Source organism: Alligator sinensis, unplaced genomic scaffold (genome assembly GCF_000455745.1).
Source record: "Alligator sinensis unplaced genomic scaffold, ASM45574v1 scaffold1143_1, whole genome shotgun sequence".
Taxonomy (NCBI): domain Eukaryota; kingdom Metazoa; phylum Chordata; order Crocodylia; family Alligatoridae; genus Alligator; species Alligator sinensis.
Window position 1 is genome coordinate 264,134 of NW_005842947.1, and position 20,906 is coordinate 285,039.

The window sequence follows — 20,906 nt, forward strand, 5'->3', positions numbered from 1 at the left end:
ATCAATTCTAGGTGGGCTCCAGTCAGCTTGAACATGAGACACAATTTAAAATTATAAATAATATGTGCAAACGATACACGTATGTTTAGACCACCTTCTTTACACAAGTGGTTCGAGTGATATACTGGGCATATCTACATGAGACATTTACTGCAGAGCTGCCTGATTAGCTCTGCAGTAAAGTCTCAGCATCTACATGTGCTAGGCCTATTAGGCTGCAGGAAACTAATCAACTCTGTCATTAGTATTTGTAAACACAAGTACTATCTTATGGCATGGTTTAGTGAACAGCAATGCATGTGTAGACACTGACCTGGCTGGTTGCCTCCTGGCTAGCCCCACACTGGAGCACCCTTGTGCCCCAGTCGGCCCCTCCACAGCACGTTGAGCTGGGTCGGAGCAGCTCCCTGGGTCCCTGCCAGCTGGGGCTGCTCTGACCCAGCTCAATCTGCTATGGTCCCAGGCACACGTGTAAACATGGTGCCTGGGAACAATAAATTCTGGCATGGTATGCATCAGAGTTTATTGCATCGCATTGATTTCATGTGTAGACGCACCCACAGAGGAACTATTTATGGGTGTGAGACAGGCAGGGTTTGGCCCTAAACATTATTTATGTTTTACCAGCTGCTTCTGATACCATATGTCTGTTAGGGTGTACATAGTCATGGGTTTGTGCAATTCATCAAGTTGTTTGGAGAGGTGTTTGGATGAAAGATGCCTAACACACTGGACAATACTGTCACATTGTTTCCTTATAGTCCCCCACTGGTCTGTCTGTATCTGCTTATTGTCTCTGGTCTCATACTTAGATTTGGTGCTGGAAGCATCTTTTGGATTTGTGTTTGTACAGCATAATGTACATAATGTAATCTCCATCCATAACTAGGCTGCTCGGTGCTATGGTAAAACACAGAAAAAAATAATTCTAGAATGGCAATGCTGCTATTGTTACAAGACTGATGTGTGGGCTCCTGTTTTGAGCAAAGGATGTAGCACTAAGAGTGACTGCGAACTCTAACTCTGGCTCTCATATTCCGGGCCACAGACTGCAAACCCTTACTCATGTGAGTAATCCATTGAAGACAGTGGTTTCCCTCTGTATAAAATGAAGACAGTGCTTACTTTATAAGTAAGGCTAAATTGTCTGATGCTTGCAAAACATGGATTTGCGTAGGAGTGAAGTATGGTGAGAAATATCTGTAACTTTTTCTTGTATATGTATGAAGTGTGTTGTTACGTGGTAAATACTAATCACAACATGCAAGAGCTAGTAATTATTTCTCAACTTACCTAATGCTAGAATTAAAAAAAAAATCACAACACAACCATAAAACTTGAGACTATCCACAGTCTGCTCTCAGCAAAATACAGCTGCCTTTGCTCTATTCTGATGTTACTGGAAGACAGGGAGAGACATGCTATACAAATTTGAAGTGTTATTAACAATTATATTACGATCACTTGTTTTTGTTACTACTTTGAGCTTTGTCTGTTATAAATACATACTTTGGAGTAGAGATAATACCAAGTCCCACATGGTTAATGTTTTGGACTGTTCAACTTTGGTCTCTTAACAGCAATGTGGATGAAATGCCATTCACAGAGATCCAGCCCCAGGGGAGGCTGGCCAAAGCCAGTTGCTTAGCCTGGGCTGGCTGTTTGTGCAGGGAAGTTGCACATTGAGGAGAGCTGGGAGGGAGGATCACAGTCCTGGAGCCAATAAAACACTCACTGAGACTACTGAACTCTGCAAAGAGTCAGAGAGAGAGAGAGAGAGGGCAAGAAAAAAGGGGAAAGAGAGATTTGGCCTTGCAAATATCACAATGAGGGAAATAGTGCACATCCAGGCTGGCCAGTGTGGAAATCAAATTGGAACAAAGGTAAGAGATCTTTCCCACCCCTAAATAGTAACGTTAACTTGCTTACTTTTTACTAAGAGCTGTATGTAGCGGCAGATACTTTACATTGCTATCACAGCTCCTGTTTAAGCTTTCAGGAGCACAATGAAATGGCTCTGAAAAGCATCATTGCCTTCATGTGTTTTTTTTTCTTGAGAAACTCCAGGATAATTGGCAATTTCACTCATTGCTCTCCATGCCACGTTGGAGAATGTTTCTCTTACAACAAAATAGGCTCTGACCTCTCTTGAGATCTGTGCATGTAGACTAGGCAGCTGGAAAACTAGCAAATAGGGAACGAAAAAACTCATCTCCTTCATGTGACCATAAAAGGCTTTGGAAAAAAATTAGAATGAAGGAGGAAAAAATGACTGGGGACAGTGGATCAAAAGAACAAAAAAGGCAGCAAAAATAAAAACAACCGACAAATAGCCATCAAAAAATCCGGCGGAGTCCCAATCGTTTGTATGGTTGGTTTGAAATCCTGGTGCCTGTCTGCTTGGCTTTGTCTCTCCCCAACCCCACCCCATCTCCTCGCTGCTGTTCAGGCCAGGGGTAGGGAGGGGCTCAGAGGAGCAGTTCTCAGACATGCCAAGAATTTGGCAGCTGTTACTGCAACACATGCCTCCAAGGGCTGCCCTGTCCCTGCCAGGATTTGGATAATATGACGTCTCTGAAAGAGATGTGTATTGCTTTAGCAAAACTGAATCTAGTGGTTGTGTTTTAACCAAGCTTCTCCCACTTTTTCTTTCCCCCCCTAAAGTTTTGGGAAGTGATCAGTGATGAGCATGGCATTGACCCAGCGGGAGGTTACATCGGTGACTCAGCATTGCAGCTGGAGAGAATCAATGTCTACTATAATGAATCATCTTGTAAGTGTATGGCGGCAGCTGCCTGAGGAGAAGTCACAAGGGGAGAAAGACGGGCCCTCCCTTAATGGGAGGAGGCATGTGAAGATAGCAAAGGCTTACTCATAGCTTCAGCTACAGACTTGATGAGACATGTGTGCATGGTTTTATTTGGAATCCATCATCTGCAGTTACTTTCTCTCTCAGCAGAGGGGAATGGTACAGGACAGCTACAAAACTATCAGTTATGGGGATTTTTTTGTTTTTTAGTTTGTGATAGATATTGTCTTGTAAGATGCGATTAATTCAAGTAAACGTGCCTCAGCAGTTGGCTGATGCTAACCAGTCCATTTTGCAATTGTACATTCATAGTCCATTGACTATGATTTCAGAAGCTATTAGAGTTGAGCCTTTCTTTGCTGGGAGGATCAGTGGTGATTCAGTGAAGCAGTAGCATCCCTGAATATTGTGTCCCAGAACGGCTGGTGTGGAAGGTGCTGTGCTGCTGAGGGAGTTTCCCCCAGTACGATCTGTAAAACTGCAAACAAGACTCCCTGTGCACATTCAAGACACTTTTAGTAAGTGTGGAAGTGTCACTGTGTCCTGGACAACTTCCAGCTTAGGGCATTCAGTTTGTCTGCATGAATCTATGATCTAATTTTGAGTGGAAAAGGCATTCTTTGCTTCCTGTTATTAATTGTTATGTAGCAATGAAGCACACTGTTTTCCACCTCTTAAACTAGCTCCATTTCAGTCAAGGAAGGAAAAGATTCCTTAAAGTATAAATTTGCAAAGCATTTTAAGATCATTTGAATGAAGGCCCCTTCATACGATTGTATACAATTACAGCTGCTTACCAAGAACATGCAACTCATTTTGCCACAAAGTTGTCTCTCTGGAAGCCAACTGGTAAAAAGCTGTTTTAAAATACAGTTTAGGACAGTGCATATGACTGAAAACCCCAAAATTATTTAAATCAGCTAGCTAATCACAATAATTTCTTCTGTAATGCTTGAGAGGAAAGATTCCTATTTAGGAAGATGAAAGCTGTATAAAGATACACAAGCAAGCTAAACAGCCTAAAATGAAATATAGTTTGTTCATATATTACACTAAGAAATATAATAGAAGAAATTAGCCTATTTTCATATGCTAAGAATGTATTGACTTTTTATTGTAGCCCAGAAATTTGTACCCAGAGCAGTTTTAGTGGACTTGGAACCAGGAACCATGGATAGCGTGCGATCAGGTCCATTTGGTCAACTCTTTCGACCCGATAATTTCATCTTCGGTATGTGACTATCATCCTTGCTTTTAAAAATAGATGGTCAGTTACCAAAAAGTAACTTTTAAGTTAAAATGTACCTTGGATAAAAAGCATGAGAGCTGGGCTGTTTCCTCTACCCCGAGCAGCTGTAAGCAATCATTACTAACAAAAATTGAGAATCTAATGACACAATTCAAACTAACGAAAAAAATAACTTTTATCCAAAATAGGGTCAAACACCACTCTGTTAATTTAACTGAAAATCCCCTCAATTGCACATATTTACTAAACATTCTCTGTGATATTCTGCTAATCTACACCATGCAATATCTATTTCATGTAAAGAAAAAATCCTGAGGGCCTCTATAATTTAATTAAGAAAAAATAGGGAATGAAAGACCTACACTCGCTTACATAATCCATTAATAGTTGGATACCAATGAGAAACTGAGGAAAACAAATGACAAAGTACAGAACAGATTGTCATATACAGTCTAGCACTAGGATGGTTGTTTTCCAGTAAAATTAGGAACTAACTTAAAACCAAACAGAACTGAAAGCAAATGGGGAGTTTCCATCCCATGTTGTTCTTTTTCCAGGATGCAAAAGTAGACCACAGATCCAAGCAATGGGAACTTTGGAAAAGCTAGTTTCTGAATTTCCATTATACAGCTGTGCTCTCAGACCAGACCAACCCCCTGAAAATTAATTCACCTACGCACTGGAATCAGAACTTTGCAGACAGCACCCACCTCTAAATACAGCCAAATGAGTAGAAAGTCTCTCTTGAACAATAGGTTGCTGTACTGTACTCTCTTCCTGCCAAGCAAACAATGAGCTAATGCCACATGATTAAGTGGTGTCTGACGCTGAGTCTACAGCCAGCATCAGGCACTTTCCTCCAAATCTGCTGAATAATGCAGAATGGCTGCCTTTGAGCTCAAGCAATAATCTATTATGTCAGAAGCCAACAAAGCCTTTCGTTTTCCCTGTGTTATATCTGTTCCAAACAAAAGACTTTGTGGCAACAGCTGATAATTCCATACTTGCCATATTCCAAACCACTGAGACTTACGCTGATAGGGAGAGATTTCAAGCATTTTTTTTTGCCCTCCCCACTGAAGTCCATATCAAAATAGGTCACAGTTTAGGTGTATTAAATACCTTTAATTTTCTTGAACATATGGGGCCTAGTCCTGCTGTCTTCCCACACTTTCCAGTAAGATCAAGGAGAAATTTTGCATGTGCAAGAAATAAGCAATCAGGATCTTAATTGCAGCTTTCATTAACAAGCTAACTGACCTAAAGGAAAGCTTCCTAGGAACTCTCCTGCTGTTTGTTTTTCTTGCTGTGCTCCTGTTTCCTAAGCTCAGGGTGGATGTGGATCACACCCACTTTGGCTATGTCACATTCAGGAAAGCTCAATGGTCTGCAAACACATGCTGCACCAAATTCACTAAATATAATTAGAAGTGGATTTATTCAAATGGAAGCAACCATTTCCCTACTTCCCTTATTTAAATGGAAGCAACCATTCTTCCATCAGCCAAAATGTGCTCAGTATTGATTTAGCTTAAGTCAATTCCCTACCAGTTTAAAAGTGAACATACAATGGGGATTCCCTGATTTATTTTAGATTGTACAATCCTTGGGACTAGGATCATCTATTTGTTCTGTGTTTGTACAGTTCCAAAGCCAATGAGGTGTTGGGTGCATGAGTAGGACTTCAAGGAATGCAAATATTACAATACATATAATAAATTAATAAACAAGTAGTGTTTGTATTTAAAGTTACATCAGTGTCACTTTTAATTGTTTTAAAATTAGATTAATAAAACGGGCAAAATGCCATGAGTAATCTTAATTCAATTTAAGCCAAGTTTACATCAAACTGGAAATAGTCAGGGTAAGCAACATTAATATGAGCAAGGTTTAAACAGAATCCAAAGTATCTACAGAAGTCACACAGCTATGAAAGCCCCCCCAAAGTCTTAAATTTACTTCCGAATTTATCTTGTATAGTTTCCCCATCAATAAAATGAAGAGGCATTGATGTTATGAAGATTTGGTATTAGCTGGGAAACCTTAATTTGGCTGTCATCACAGGCACTTTCTTCCATGGGAAGCCTGCCTGATTCTGTGCACAAAATAAACCATCTCAGGGGGTACACAGGGATTGTGCAAGATCTACAGAATTCCTCCCTCATTTGTTGCAAAAATCAAAAGTAGAGAATGAGACTGGAGATTGTAGGAAGAGAAAGCATGGCCTTGTGGTCTGAAAACGGGATTCTATCCCTGCCTCTGCCAGAGGCTCCATTGTGATTCTAAATATGAAACGTTCTTCACAGCTGGTTGCTAATTACACGTCTGTAATTTTTTTGAGCATCTGACTTGAGACTTTGGAGTCTAATTTGCACACATGCTGAGCACTGGCAGTTGCAACTTAATGCAGTAGGAGCTCTGATAGGATTTATAATGCTAAGGCTTATGTATCTAAGATAGAATACCTAATGATAGTGAACCTTGTCTGCCAATGCTAGCGAATACTTTTAACCTCAATCCCTCTATGCCTCAGTTCCCTGTCTGTAAAATGGGGGCATTAATGCCCACTCACCATACAGAGGTGATATGAAAACAACTCCATTAATGCTGGTTAGCACATTGATACTATAGTGCAATGGCTCCCAACCTCAGGGTGCAGCCCAAATCAGGGTCATGGGGGTCCGCCCCTTACTCCGTCCCTTCTGCTTGTGGGGCTTTCCTGGTGCACAGTCCATGCAGCTCTTGCCACCGCTGCCCCCTGCAATCCCGGCCCAGCCCAGGCTCTGTTGGTGCTGCCGGGCATGAGTGAGTTGGTGGTGGGGCCAGGGATCGCAACCTGGATTTAGGGCGCAGCAAAAATGGTTGGGAGCCACTGCTATAGTGAATAGAGTGACAGCATGCTACAGGGAGCACCACAGAAAAGCCTGTAAAGAAATTAATACTTCTGCCCTGAGGGAAGGATTTGAATAGCATACAGTGTATAAGGCACTGGATCACACATTGAATAAATAGCTGAAAGTCAAAGGTTCACCCAATCCTAACAGCCCATAGCACGAGGCAAGGGCAGATCAAGGGGGAAGGGGGGTGCACTTGCACTCCCCTTTGAATCCTGCTCTGCCCAGAGCTTAAAGGCAACTATCTGGCAGTGGCAGCAGCACTTCTAATCAGGGAGCAGTGAGCAAGTCAATGAACTTCATTGGAAGACCTACCTTATAAATCAACCTGATTCCTTATAAACTCTTCATTCCACAGGTGTTAATAACCCTCTCCTTTTTAATGGTTCTACTACTCAAACCATCCTTTCTTCTGGAATTCTTTCTGTTAGTTGCTCCTGACAATGTAGCTCCTAGTCTACAGCTCTGCAGACTGTATTTAACTCTAGCTAGAAACATTAAGTCAGGTGTGGAAATTTTTACTCAGGTGTGAAAACTTTCAGAGAAGCACTGGGTGCACTGTCAAGATGCTCAAGAAGGCTTGATTTTGTTTTCTGAATCTGAAAGAGATGTACGTTTAATTCTAATGACTACAGGACTAATGAAACAACAAAACAAAGCCTTTTGAGTATTTTTGTCTAGTTAGTTGTATTGTTATACATAATATATGATATGACAAAATAATGTACATTCCAACAAAGTTATATTTATTTTTGCTTCAATCGAACTGCAAAAGGTAGACCTAGGCCCCCAGCATATTAGTAATGCTTCTAGGTTTTCTTTAACTAGAGAAAAATGTGTGTTGTATTATATGTGATGAGGTACCACACCATCTGCATCTCCCTTTCCAAAATCCTAGATCTGCCCCAGGGGTTAGGTGATTAATGCATGCTAGATAGTATAACTAATAGCACACATGGGATATGTGCTAATATCATATCCATTTCCAGCTTGAATGATCATGTATTCATTTAGAGCTGGGTTGATTAGGAGGAGGATTTTGCATGAATCAAGAATGGGCCTTGAACTCATAGGTTTAGAATTGTAGCAAAAGAGGCCTATACCCTGGCCACATACTGAACAATCACCATAAAGTAAAACAGAATAGCGGTTTAGTGTGTGTATACTGAATGAGATAAGAATCCTGGAAAGATTCATTCTCATTCCCATTCTCACCACCTATCCAGCCCCCGGTGCCTTCTCCCTAAGTCTTCCATCAAACCTCCAGTCTCTTTATTCAGTCAGAATAAGATTCCCATTCTGGGCTCACTTGCCTCTCTTGACCCAATAATATTCTGCTGCAATCCTTTTGCTTGTGAGAAGTACTTCTCTTCCTGTGCCCATTTTACCTTCATCAGCCCTTCATCTCCAGTCTTCTTGTCCAGACAATCTTAGTTTCACAGAGAAGTAAGGCTGAAAGGGACCTCAAGAGAAGAGCTCACCTAGTTTAAGCAGGGATCAAACCTGCAACTGCGGTGTTATTAGCACCGTGTTTTAACCAACCAAGTTACTGCTTTTTCTCTCCCTAGATCCTTGTATAGTTCAGTGCACCCCATCTTCTTGTCTAACCAGTCACAGTCAGAGTAAACAGACTCCTCCAAATCTAGTCCTTTTCCTTCTCCTGGATGTGGCTTTTGCCTCCTCTGCATTTTTATCAATTGGCTTCCTGTTGCATATTGTCTGGGTGCTTGTATTAGGACATGGAACACAAGAGGGGGCTCCTTTTTCTCAGTTGCTAGACCCAGAGGCATCCTAGCCTGATAATGGCATGTGCAGTCAGCACTGAGTCCTGTGCAAGATGGAGCATGCTTAGGGAGGATGGAGTATTTGGTAGTTTTAGTTAGTAGAATCAGATGAGTCTCTACTGAGTGTATATGAACTGCAGTTTTCAAAAGCCAAATATGGGTGGATTTTCATAAAAGCCACATCCCTGACACAAAGGCCATTCCCAGCCAAATTGCAAGTCCCCGTTCCAAAGCACAGGACAGTACAACTTAAAAAGTTGTACAACTTAAAACACCATGTGGCTGGGATTTAACATGGGCAAAACAATTTATTTTCCTTTTCTCTTAAAACAGGGCATCCAAAACAAACAAACAAAAAATCCAGCATGGGGCAGGCAAATATCTAGTATCAAAAACTTCAGCTCAGACAGTTTAAGTTTCATCATGTTATAATCAACTGATAATGGAAAATCCTGAGCACATATAACAATCGGCAGTTCTACCAGGCCTACTTTTACTACTGTTTTTGTTTCACCAGTTGGACTTTAGATCTAGCAGAAATATTTGCTGTAAATTACAATTTAAAGAAAGTCTGCATCAGTAAACTTATGGCCATCTACCAGAGCTTTTCAAACTGCAAGCTTTTGCAGTCTTTCATTTTACTTAGAGATGTCACAAGCAACACAATAGATCTTTAATTAAGATATATTAATCTGGGAATTTAGAGTATTCATCATATAGCAAAACATCTTCTGAAGTCCTCATCTTTATCATTTTCTCAGGAAAAGAAATCTATAGGTAGAGCCAAACCAAATTCAATTCAAGTTACTTTATCAAATGTAAACTGTTGTCTCGCAACTTAAACAGTTTTATTTCTGCCTCCATGATGGTGGCAGAAATAATACCATGAATTACCATGTGATGATTAGTGAATGAATGATACCATGAATGGTATCATCACTAATGCCATTAAATTATACAGCTTTCTGCCACAGTTTTTTGTTTCATTTTATGGTAGATTGTTAGTTTTTCCCTCTTTATATCCCTCTCTAAATCAGCCTTTACAGGACCAGTTTCCAGTGCCTTGGATTTGTTTCCTGGCTCAATGTTATAAAATTCAATGGAAAATTTCCTGCATTTGTTTATATTATTTCATTTGAAACTGAACAACTCCCCTAATTGTGACTGAGAGGGATTCAGATCACTGCATGGTCACAAACCTAATAAACTATAATAGGTGCTCCAAAAATACCTATAATTCTCTGAATCAAAGGAGACAAAATAAGCGCAACTTTTGTGCTATTTATCTTACCACCAAACACATCCTATGCACCCACCTTGCTTTGAGAAACTTGCCTTTCCATGCTTCACATTTGTTCCCCATTAGTTTTCCATGTGTGTTTTCTACCCATTCCTATTAGAGCCAATCCCTCCTACTTCAGGGCCACTTTGCAGAGTAAGACACTGTAGTACAATCTGGTCCTTTAGTAGGATCCTACCATATGCACAGAGCATTACTTTTTGCTAGCATTCTGACTGATGTGGCTAGTCACTCTGGCTGAACAAAGGGAATTTGAAGAATATTCTGTGCTGGAGGATATTGTTTTGCATGCTAATTTGAAGTTTATTCTGTGCTGGAGGATATTGTTTTGCATGCTATGCAGCTGGACAGGAAATACAGAGCTTCCCACATACTTAAAAAGAAAAGAAAATATAGCAACACATAGAACAATGCCTTTGCTAACCCAAAACAGAACAAGGAAACTGAAGCTTGGTGTAGTAAAGATAACATATACAATATTTGAACAATACCAAACCCTGTGATGTAGGTGGTCCACAATATATACAGTGGGTCTTAAAGTGAGTCACGGAGATAAGGAAGGAGGAGAGGAGTAGATCAGAGCTTTGAAAACTGGAAACCCTGGGTGTGATTGAGTAGTACTTATAAACTGCATTTGGTGGGACTATCCAGTAAGTAGTAATTAATGTCAATGGCGTGTCAAACCTGGTCCCCTCTTACAACCTTCTACTATCAAAGCAGTAGAACACTAAAGTACACTGGGAAGGACCCGGAATAAGGAGGACTAAGGGTGTTACAAGATTCCAAAGCAAGTAGTCAGCTTTATTGCTACATCTGCTTTGTAGAAGGCAAAAATAAAGGGCCAAAATTATCAGTGAATAATGAAAACTACTCATAAGAACAGACCGAAATAAACAGATTAAGTTTTTCCAAAAATTTACGGAGCTCAAGCTGTCCAGTTGTCTCTCAGATGTAGGGACACAAGCTCCATAGATTTTACAGTCACTTACGCCAGTGTAATGTAAGACTAACTCGGTGCATCTACAAATGAAATTAGCATGTGGCAATAAACTCCAGTGCAGTTAGCACTGGAATTTATTGCTCCCAGACACAGTGTTTACATATGCACCCAGGACCGCAGCATGTTGAGCCACAGCAGAGGAGCCATGGCTGGGGGGGGGCCTGTCACCCCAGAGCTGTTCCACCCCAGCTCAACATGCTGCGGAGGAGCTGGCTGGGGCATGAGGGTGCTCCCATGCAGGGCTACCCTGCAGGCAGGCCCCCATGCTGTAGCACCCTTGTGCCCCACCCAACTCCAGTCACCGTCTACATATGCATTTCAGCACACTAAATAACTCCGCCATAGGATAGTACTTGTTCTGGAAAGTACTATTTTACAGCAGAGTTAATTAATTTACTGTGCCCTAATAGGGGTGCAAGTGTAGACAGTGATGTTTTACTGTGGAGCTTATTAGTCAACTCCACAGTAAAGCACACATGTAGATGCACCCACAGCATAAAAACACCCTGTTCAGGATGACTGAAGTGTTGCATCTCGTGCATTCATTTACACATGTCCAAAGCGAGTGAAGATAAAAAGCCAAGAACCGAGTGAGCATGGAAACTGAAGCGCTCTTCAGTGTAAAACATGCTCACTCATGTAGACTCCCTCAAACTTTAAAATGGGCCACCCACACTAGGGATGAAGTAACTTTGATCAGGCAGCACAAGCAACTTGCCCTAACACTGCCCAGGCTGCAATTTGTTGCCAGATAAATAAAGAGATATTATTTTTGAGCGTATAACTTGGTTTCTGTAAAGATTTCAAAGCATGCTTGAAAGTGAAAATTCTTAGAAACACTCGTAAATGAAAGAGAAACTGCTAGCTAAGTGTAACACATGAAACGATAGCTCACACACTTACAACTCGTTGTATATATGTGATTTGAAGCCATTACACCTCTAAGCTTAAGAGTGGTGCAGCACATTGACCTGTGAACTGCTTGCAAACTGCCCTGTTTGCTCTCCCATGCTTACTTCATAAGAAGGTACTTATGATGGTTTAGCACCTATCAATAACTTTTATATTTTCTTTCCTTATCCTATGTTATTTCAGGACAAACAGGTGCAGGAAATAATTGGGCCAAAGGACATTATACAGAAGGAGCAGAACTGGTAGATTCAGTGCTCGATGTAGTAAGAAAAGAATGTGAACACTGTGATTGCTTGCAAGGATTTCAGCTCACTCATTCCCTTGGAGGAGGAACAGGTTCTGGCATGGGAACGCTACTCATCAGCAAAATCCGAGAAGAATATCCAGATAGGATAATGAATACATTTAGCGTCATGCCTTCTCCAAAAGTCTCTGACACAGTGGTAGAGCCTTATAATGCCACGCTCTCAGTCCACCAGCTGGTTGAAAATACGGATGAAACTTACTGCATCGATAACGAAGCTTTGTATGACATCTGCTTCCGCACCTTGAAGCTTACCACCCCTACATACGGAGATTTAAACCACTTGGTGTCTGCTACAATGAGTGGAGTTACTACATCGTTGCGTTTTCCAGGCCAGCTGAATGCTGATCTTCGGAAGCTGGCAGTAAACATGGTCCCATTCCCACGCCTTCACTTTTTCATGCCAGGCTTTGCTCCTTTGACAGCCCGGGGTAGCCAGCAATACCGAGCACTCACAGTTCCGGAGCTCACTCAACAGATGTTTGATGCTAAGAACATGATGGCAGCCTGTGACCCAAGACATGGACGATATTTGACAGTGGCCACAGTCTTCCGAGGTCCCATGTCCATGAAAGAGGTTGATGAGCAGATGCTGGCCATCCAAAATAAGAACAGCAGCTACTTTGTGGAGTGGATCCCAAATAACGTAAAAGTGGCTGTTTGTGACATCCCACCCCGTGGCCTCAAGATGGCCTCTACCTTCATTGGTAACAGCACAGCTATTCAAGAGCTTTTCAAAAGGATCTCTGAGCAGTTTTCTGCCATGTTTAGGAGAAAAGCCTTCCTCCACTGGTTTACAGGAGAAGGAATGGATGAAATGGAATTTACAGAAGCAGAAAGCAACATGAATGACCTGGTTTCGGAATACCAGCAGTACCAAGAAGCTGCAGCAAATGATGGAGAGGAAGCATTTGAAGATGACGAGGAAGAAATCAATTAATAAAACCAATTATCTTATAGCAGGCCAAAATTCTTATATCTGGATTTCTAAAATTAGGTTTAAAAACCCATATTTAGGTTCCAAAAGAAAAATGAAAATGTAGTTGATGAGTGTGTGCCCATTTAGATTCTGCTAACTTAAGCAGGACCTGCAAAAGCTTAGCACCTCTGAAACTCAGGCCATTTCTATTTAGGAGCTTAATTTTAGGTGCCTGATTTTAGAATTTTGGCATAAGAATCTGTCCAAGGAAATCACTAGATTTCTTCAAATAAGCAAAACTCTTTCACAGAAAGTTGTACAAGAGGCAGAAGGGGAATGGGTATACATTTGGGAAAAAGGCTGAACTGTTTTAATCAAACTGAGAACAGCAAAAACTGGTGGATCTTCAAAGTGTAAAAATACGGCACTGAATGTACAGTACTGAACTTCCAAGAGCTAAAATCTATTAATACAGAGAAAGAAATGTTTTATCCATGTTCAACTCTTTACATAGTAAATCTTGATACTAATATTTGACTTCAGACATTTAACAGCAAAACTAAATAAAAATAAGTATCCTCTCAATACCAGTGTTTTGACCCATCAATACCTAATATACTTAGAGTGAACTGAGGAAAAAATGTTCACTAGAAATGTTTTCAAGAACTGTAATGCCTATGTACTCTCAGAACTTTACCAACTTGTCCCAGGATATTCACACCATGTATACATGCAACCTATGCACTACATGACAGATCTTGTGCAGGCTCTCCAATCATATGCTTGAATCTAAAGGATTTAAGATAGTAAGAGGGAGGGATGCATACAAACTAATTATTGTGACTTACATTCTATAAAATGGATTTATATTTCAGATACTTTGGAACAACTCCATGCAAAGGAAGAACAAAGCACCTCAAGAAACCCAAACTTTAAAAGCATCAGGAATCTTTTGATCCCTTCTTTCTCCCTCTCAAAATACTGCTTGAGTCAATGTAGTACAGTTGAATTTTACTAACACTCTTGAATAATTTTACTAACCCTTTAATAATTTAATTTTGTTCCAATGGACTTCACCTATTATACTATAACAGTCTATTTGGGAATCAAGGAATTGGACAGAATGTTTCAAAGTATATGAGAAATAATTGTATTTTGGTTACAAGCCAATGTTGTCTGCATAGTTTTAGCCCAATAACATCTATATTAACTTAATTCTAATTGTAGGTTTTCTGTAGAATGTGACTGTGGATTGAAGGTACCGATTGACTTCACTCTGACACAGGTGTATACCCAGACATGCCACCAGGAGGCTGGATGGATGAGCTTTGAGAGTTGCATATAAATTCACAGGGGCTGTCTGGAATGACCAGTTATACAAAAAGGAATTATTACATAGAAAGAGATCACAGTAAAAAAATAGTAAATTGTGGGATACATTGTAATTGTGTATTGGAGTGTGTACAAAAAAATGAGAGAAAATTCCAAACGTGAATGAACAATTAACACCCAATTGTGTACAAAACAACCACCACAGAAAGGGGGGACTTGCTAACAAACAAGTTCACTGGTGTCCCACACATGACAGGCTATTAGCACCAAGGAAAAGAGGACAAACTTATTGTATTCTTTAGCTAATCAGAAGAAAAGCCTGCTACTGTACTTACTTGTAAGATATGTTGCTATAGCAGGGGTGGGCAATTATTTCGTCTGGAAGGCCACTTAATGCGTTTTAGTGAGCTGTCAGGGGCTGCAAGGGTAGCCTTATCCCTTGACAGGTGCCCCATCCCTTGGTTGCCATGTTGGGGCCAGAAGTCCCACCTCTGACCTTTGCCACCGGACGTCCCTCCCCTTGCCTCGGAAGTACTCCATGGGGGGGGGGGGGGGGGGTGTCATCTTGGAACTGGAGTGGGGAAAATCATTTACTAAAAAAATCAAACATCGACTATATTATTTTAAAAAAATATTTTTGTCCCTATTTATGTGCATTTGTGTAGTATATATAGAAATGATTGCATAATAGCTCAAAATACAGTCTTACTCTTGCATATTGTGTGTGTGGGTTGAAGGGTGTGTGTGGGGGGGGTTGGGGAGTGATGTGTGTGTGGGGTGTGGGTATGGGGGGTGGGAGGGTGTGGGATGTGTGGGTTGTGGGAATGTGTGTGGGTGCTGTGGGGTTTGTAGGGTGGGGCATTCCTTGGAGTCCCCAGTGCGCAAGTCCCCAGAACCTGCAGGTGGTGGCAGCAAGTGGGGCCAGCTCCGCCCAGCCCTATAGCGCACAGCTCCCTGCGCTCCTGCCCGAGTCCCTGACTGCAGTGTGCAGGACCAGCCCCACCCAGCCCCATAACATGCAGTTCCTGTGCTCCCGCCCGAGTCTCCAGCCCCACATGGTGGCAGCATGTGGTGCTGGCCTCACAGTGCTCCAGCCCAAGTCCCCGGCTGCACGTGGCAGCAGGATGCAGGGGCAGCGCCACCCGGCCCCGTAGCATGCAGCTCCCGCCTGAGTCCTCGGGACCAGCGTGTGGGACCAGCCTGGCCAGCCCCATACCACACAGCTCCCTGTGCTCCCGGCCCCATTTCCCTCAACAGGAGTCCCTGGCCCTCGGCCTGGTAGGGTCCTTACCTGAATTCCCACTCTTGTAAGGAAGTAGGGCTGGGAAACAGGCACCAGGAGGCCAGGCAACAGCCTCTGCCAGGCAGAAGCTTCTCATCTCTAGCAACCCCTGCCTTGTGGCTGAGGCCTGTCAGGCCAGGCTGGGGTGGGGCTGGTTGCTTAGCAACTGAAGCTGTACCTCCTGCATGGAGGCACCAGCTTTCAGAGGGCAGCTGAGGGCCAGGGCCCGTGATCTTTCTTTTAGCTTACAGAGGGGCCCTGCAGGCTGGCTGGAATCACCTGGTGAGCCAGATCCAGCCTGCAGGCCATATTTTGCCACCCCTTTGCTATAGGAACTAGAATAACAGCAAGCATAACTGTGCTTAGATAGAAATGTCATATTTGCCTTGCATAGCTTGGATGGGATCTTGAAGCTGCCTGTTATATTACTTATAGTACAGCCAATTGCACGTGAATTGTAATGAAGAGCTATGACAGGTTGAAGCTCAGTCATAGCTGCCTCCATTGAAACACGCCCAGAAATTTTTCTCTAAACACACCAAATAACGGATGGGCTAACAGACATTTCTGCACTCATCAAGTGATTGTTAGGACATTCTGTGTTACTGTCTGCACCCAGAATTAATGCCCAGAGGCCAGAGTGTGAAGTCCCATCAAATCTTGTGATTGTTTCTCCTCGTTGTTCAGACATGCTCCTCTGGCTGCAGCTGTATGGAGCTTCAGGAAGAACTTACCATGCTTTCTTCCTAAAAGGGTCATCTTTCCTCTTCCCCCTTCTTCAGTAGGTGATCTGATTTTAAGTGAAAGACTCAGGTGCTCTGCAGTTGGAAAGTGCAAAGGATCCAGTCTGAATGAAGGTGGTCAAAAAACTTGCATGGGAGGGGACAGAGAATGAAGTAGGTCTACTCTTTCCTCCCCCTACTCAACCTACCCCTTCAAGTCCTCTCCCTCACTTGCAGTTAAAACCAACGCCCTGCATCAGAAAGGGCCTGGGTTGGTGGAGGCGTTGCTGTTTTCTTTCATTCCCACTTCACTAGCAAATCCAGGATTTGGGGTTTGAAAACATACAGAACAGATCCTAGTCCTACCTTGTTCTGCTTTTCCTCTCCAGACTTTCTACCCCCACCAGGTTCCCCGTTTATCTGTCCTTCCCCGCTTTCCTTCACTCTCCCCTCCTTCCACTCACTCACCCACTCACTCCTGTCCTCCTTCCCTCAGCTCAGCACTTGTGTGCCTGCCATGACCTCGTACTCACCTCTGGTGTGGGAGATCTGCCCAGAAACATGGTGTCAGGCAAGGCCAAGCCAAGAGCTGCTCATGGGCTCACAGCTCCTAGGACTGCCTGCAGCCAAAGTGCCTCTACCCTAACTTGCAGGAAGAACAAGGTTGGGGAAGCAGGCTGCCAGGGGCTGCGTGGAGCAGGGAGAGGAGAACAGGTCTCTAGGTACATATTCCCATCCAGGCTGCAAGGGATGCAGCTGTCCAGAGCACCACACAACGTCCCCAGGACAAAGCAGAGGAGCTGGCACCACCTGTGTGTAGGATGATCCCTCACACTTGGCTGTGCCCTCACAATCCCAGTTCCTTTTCCCTTCCCTGCCCCCCTCCTCCTGGGCCTCTCCACTCCCAGACTCTCAAGGTGGAGGTGAGAACTGTACCAACCCTGCTTTACCCTCCTAGAGGCTAAATTGAGCTGGTGTCACTAGACTTTTCTCCACCCACAGGCCACTCCCAGCTTTGCACTGGTCACCATCCACTACACAAGCTCCCCACTGCTGCCTTCATGTGCACTTCATTTAATCTTTGCCTTCTGTTCCATGTTTAGGATTTCCTGATTTCACATAGGAAAGGGGCAGGCAGGGTGAGACAGCCCTGTCTTTGCTTTGAATGTCTCAGGTTTGGCTCCAAGCATCTACTCTCCCCAATTCAATCCAATCCACACTGTTACTTGACAGTGCAGCACACCTAGATTTACCTACTAGTGAAGTCGCATTCAGGACCACATGCAACAGGATGGCAAAAGGGTATTTGCTGCTTTTTAAACATCCATTCTTAGACTACCAGTGCCACACAGTACTGTCTCGACCCACTCCTTAGAGAAATTTACTCCACATGAGGTGGAGCAGAGCAAGGTTCCCTGGTAAAAGAGCACTTGTAGTAGCATAGGTAGGTGACACCACCCTTTTAAAGCTAAGTTAGGGTTTATTTTGGCTTTGAGGAAGCACAGATCACTGCCCTCTGTGACATACATTGATGTAATGCCTCAGAGATGACAAATGGTCCATGTTTAACAGAAATAATTTATCTTCATAAACAGAATGATACAAAATGAGAGAAGGAAAAAAGCAAAAGGCATCAATGCAGAATACATGGAAAATAGGGCACTCTCTAAATGCCTTATCTAAAGCAGAAGTGTCAAACTCACCCTAGGCCAGACTCAGACCACTGGGGCTCTCCAGGTTTGTGGCGCCAGCAGCTGGTGTGGCAGGGCTGCATTTGAGTGGCAGCATAGGTCCAGGGGCCTGCCAGAGATGCCCACAGTCATTGGGTGCCACACTCCCCAACTTCTGGTAGCCCACTGGACTAGTGGCAGGCCAGATGGAATGGTTTCATGGGCTAAACCTGGCCCACAGCTCACGTATTTGACACCTGTAATCTAAAATAAAGGGATAAGACAGAAAAAAAACACAGAAAACTATTAAGTAAATTTAATAATTTTGCCATTAAGAACCTATTTTTTCTGATATTTGATATACCTCAATTTCTATACAGAATCAGATTTTATTTGAAGTGTGCCTCTACTAATGCCTGGTTTATTTTCATTCCATGATTTAGAAAAATGTGACAAAAGGTGTTTTTTGGGGAAAATACATAGCGGAGTATTTAAGTACCAGATAAAAATTTGCTCCCCTCTGGTTTTTCTTGTTGAAAATTATTCTGGAGAGTATTACCATATTTACTCAAATATAAGGCAAGGTTACCCCCTCCCTAATCAACATGGAGGAAAAAGCCCCTCGTTTTATATTTGCATACAAAAAACCCTCCTTATTAAATACACTTCCTATCATTAAATTGATGCCAGAAACAGTATGTGATCAGTAATGGAAGCCAACTATGAAGCTGATTAAATGCAGCCAACACTTGAGCAATACTATAAAACATATGGCCCACATTGGGCAAACATACCGATAAGAACTTTTTTTTTTTGTGTAGCTTTAAAGAATTGGGGTAGGTGTTCCCTCAACAGGGAACCAGCACCAGGCCTGGAGATACTGCAATACCAGGCTGGCAGCAGGACAGCCAGAAGCAGCCCTGACACCCTCTCCTGGTTGCCAAAAATGCTCGATCTTAGTCAAAAAAGCAAAGATGCTGATTTTTAAGGAAATTTTTTCTTGTTCCAAGCCAAATCGGCCAAATCAATTCCAAATCTGTGAGTCATTCAAGAGTCATATGTTGTCCTACTACTGGCAAACATCCTCCACCCGCACCTGGGGCTTGAGATGCTTCTAAAGCAAAGATGCTGATGGGAACCCACCATAGGTTTAGTGCAGCCCATCAAGATATAGCATGAATTGCACTCGGCCCCCCTTCAGCACCGACGCCTTTTTCAACTCATGGAGAACCACTACCCTGAATACATTTCAACTTCCTCTTTACTCCCACAGCTGAGCTACACCTTTTTTCCCATTTCCATGATTCCTATTTATTTACCAGCTTTACATGTTGAACAAATATCACCAAACATCTATGAAGATGAGAGGCTGTTGCCCCCTCTTGACCTGTTGTGACTGATGTAGCCTCACCCTCCATAAGGTGAAGCCAGACCAGCTAGCCCACACCACATCTTTCTATAATTTTTCAGATGATCCTAGGACTCAAGATAAGAACACCTGGTTCCAGTTGTGAGTAGGGGGCTAATTAGCACTTTGTGGCAGGGGTATCTGGAATACAAACATATATTGGGCTAGGAGTGGGGGTGGGGGTCACCATAGCTTGAAATGCTATTGATTCTGCAATGGACTATATGATAAATCATGAGCTTTTGATAAATCATATAGCCCAATGAACTATATGATAAATCATGAGCTTTTTGCTTTGGACTAATATCATGCATGCACAGCTGGTAATATATAAGCAGGTACAAAAGTGTTGTTCAAAAAGATGTTTATGGAGTGAGTACCTGTGCTGAAACTTGCAGCAATTTGCAAAAAAAGGTAACATGCATCAATTCTAGGTGAATCAAGTCTATAGGTACCCATAGTAATTTGCCTATATGCAAATTACTATATGTATGTTTATTTCAAGGTCAGTGCTTTTTTTTTCCTTTGCATTTCAAATTTGCCCCCCACTTCCACTCAGTAAAGGAACAGAGCCTGTGAGCAGGGTCTGATAGCAACAGGGGGTGGGGGGGATCTTCAGGGGGAAAAAGTTATCAGGGCAAAGAGGTCATCTGACCCCCACTCCAGCCACTTTTCCCTGATGTAGCATGGGAAGGGAATAAATTTGTCTGATAATTAGATTCTATACCTGAAAATCTGTAACAAGTTTATACATTTTCCATATATAGAATCTAATTATTGGGATATCATTTCATATTAAGGGTCATCTTAGATTTGAGTAAATAGCGTTTTGCAGGAGTATGCCATCTCTTCTATCAACCGTCATTTATTCTATTTGACACCCACTTGTCAAATTCTCCCTACAAACTCAACTCTAATCAGACTGGACTCAAATTTGTATCAGGGCAGTGAAAAAAGTTTAAATATCTCTCCCTAAAGTGAGTCTTTATGACCTATTACTGAATTATGAAGAAAACCCCAATAAAAGTCATATTTTACTTTTTAACATTTACAGAAGTTAAGCACATATTAATCAGCACAAAGATGTAGAGCTGGACAAGCTGGAAAGCTACATATCAATTTCTCCGAGGTAGTACTATTGAGTACTGCTGTATTAAATTTGGATAGAATAAGCCATGTAAAAATACATTCCCTTCCCTTCTTCTAACGCAGGGGTTGAGCAAGTATTTGGGCTGGAGGACCCTTAAGGACTTTTGGTAGGTCTTGAGGGCTGGAGGACAGGGCTGGGGTGCTGAGCTGGCCTCAGCCCTGTGTCAGCTGG

At 42.4% G+C, this 20,906-nt stretch overlaps 1 protein-coding gene across 3 annotated transcripts; it reads left to right on the forward strand.

The window, feature by feature from the left end:
• The first annotated feature begins 1,662 nt into the window (after positions 1–1,662).
• On the forward strand, positions 1,663–14,944 carry TUBB6 (tubulin beta 6 class V). Of its 3 annotated transcripts, XM_006036334.3 has the most exons (4): positions 1,663–1,883; positions 2,665–2,773; positions 3,930–4,040; positions 12,132–14,943. In XM_006036334.3, the coding sequence occupies exons 1-4, from the start codon at positions 1,827–1,829 to the stop codon at positions 13,190–13,192; spliced, it is 1,338 nt and encodes a 445-aa protein (XP_006036396.1). In that variant the 5' UTR covers positions 1,663–1,826; the 3' UTR covers positions 13,193–14,943. The 3 variants fall into 3 exon arrangements, with proteins under 3 accessions (XP_006036396.1, XP_006036397.1, XP_025048372.1); XM_006036335.3 differs by lacking the exon at positions 2,665–2,773 and having other exon boundaries at positions 1,665–1,883; positions 12,132–14,944; XM_025192587.1 differs by lacking the exons at positions 1,663–1,883; positions 3,930–4,040 and having other exon boundaries at positions 12,132–14,944.
• The last annotated feature ends 5,962 nt before the right edge of the window (positions 14,945–20,906 follow it).

What these genes read in the sequence shown, in the direction of transcription:
- TUBB6 (XM_006036334.3), top strand. Translation starts at nt 1,827, where the DNA reads ATGAGGGAAATAGTGCACATCCAGGCTGGCCAGTGTGGAAATCAAATT. An exon ending in CTACTATAATGAATCATCTT is followed by an intron (nt 2,774 to 3,929) that starts GTAAGTGTATGG and finishes TTTTTATTGTAG; the next exon opens with CCCAGAAATTTGTACCCAGA. An exon ending in ACCCGATAATTTCATCTTCG is followed by an intron (nt 4,041 to 12,131) that starts GTATGTGACTAT and finishes ATGTTATTTCAG; the next exon opens with GACAAACAGGTGCAGGAAAT.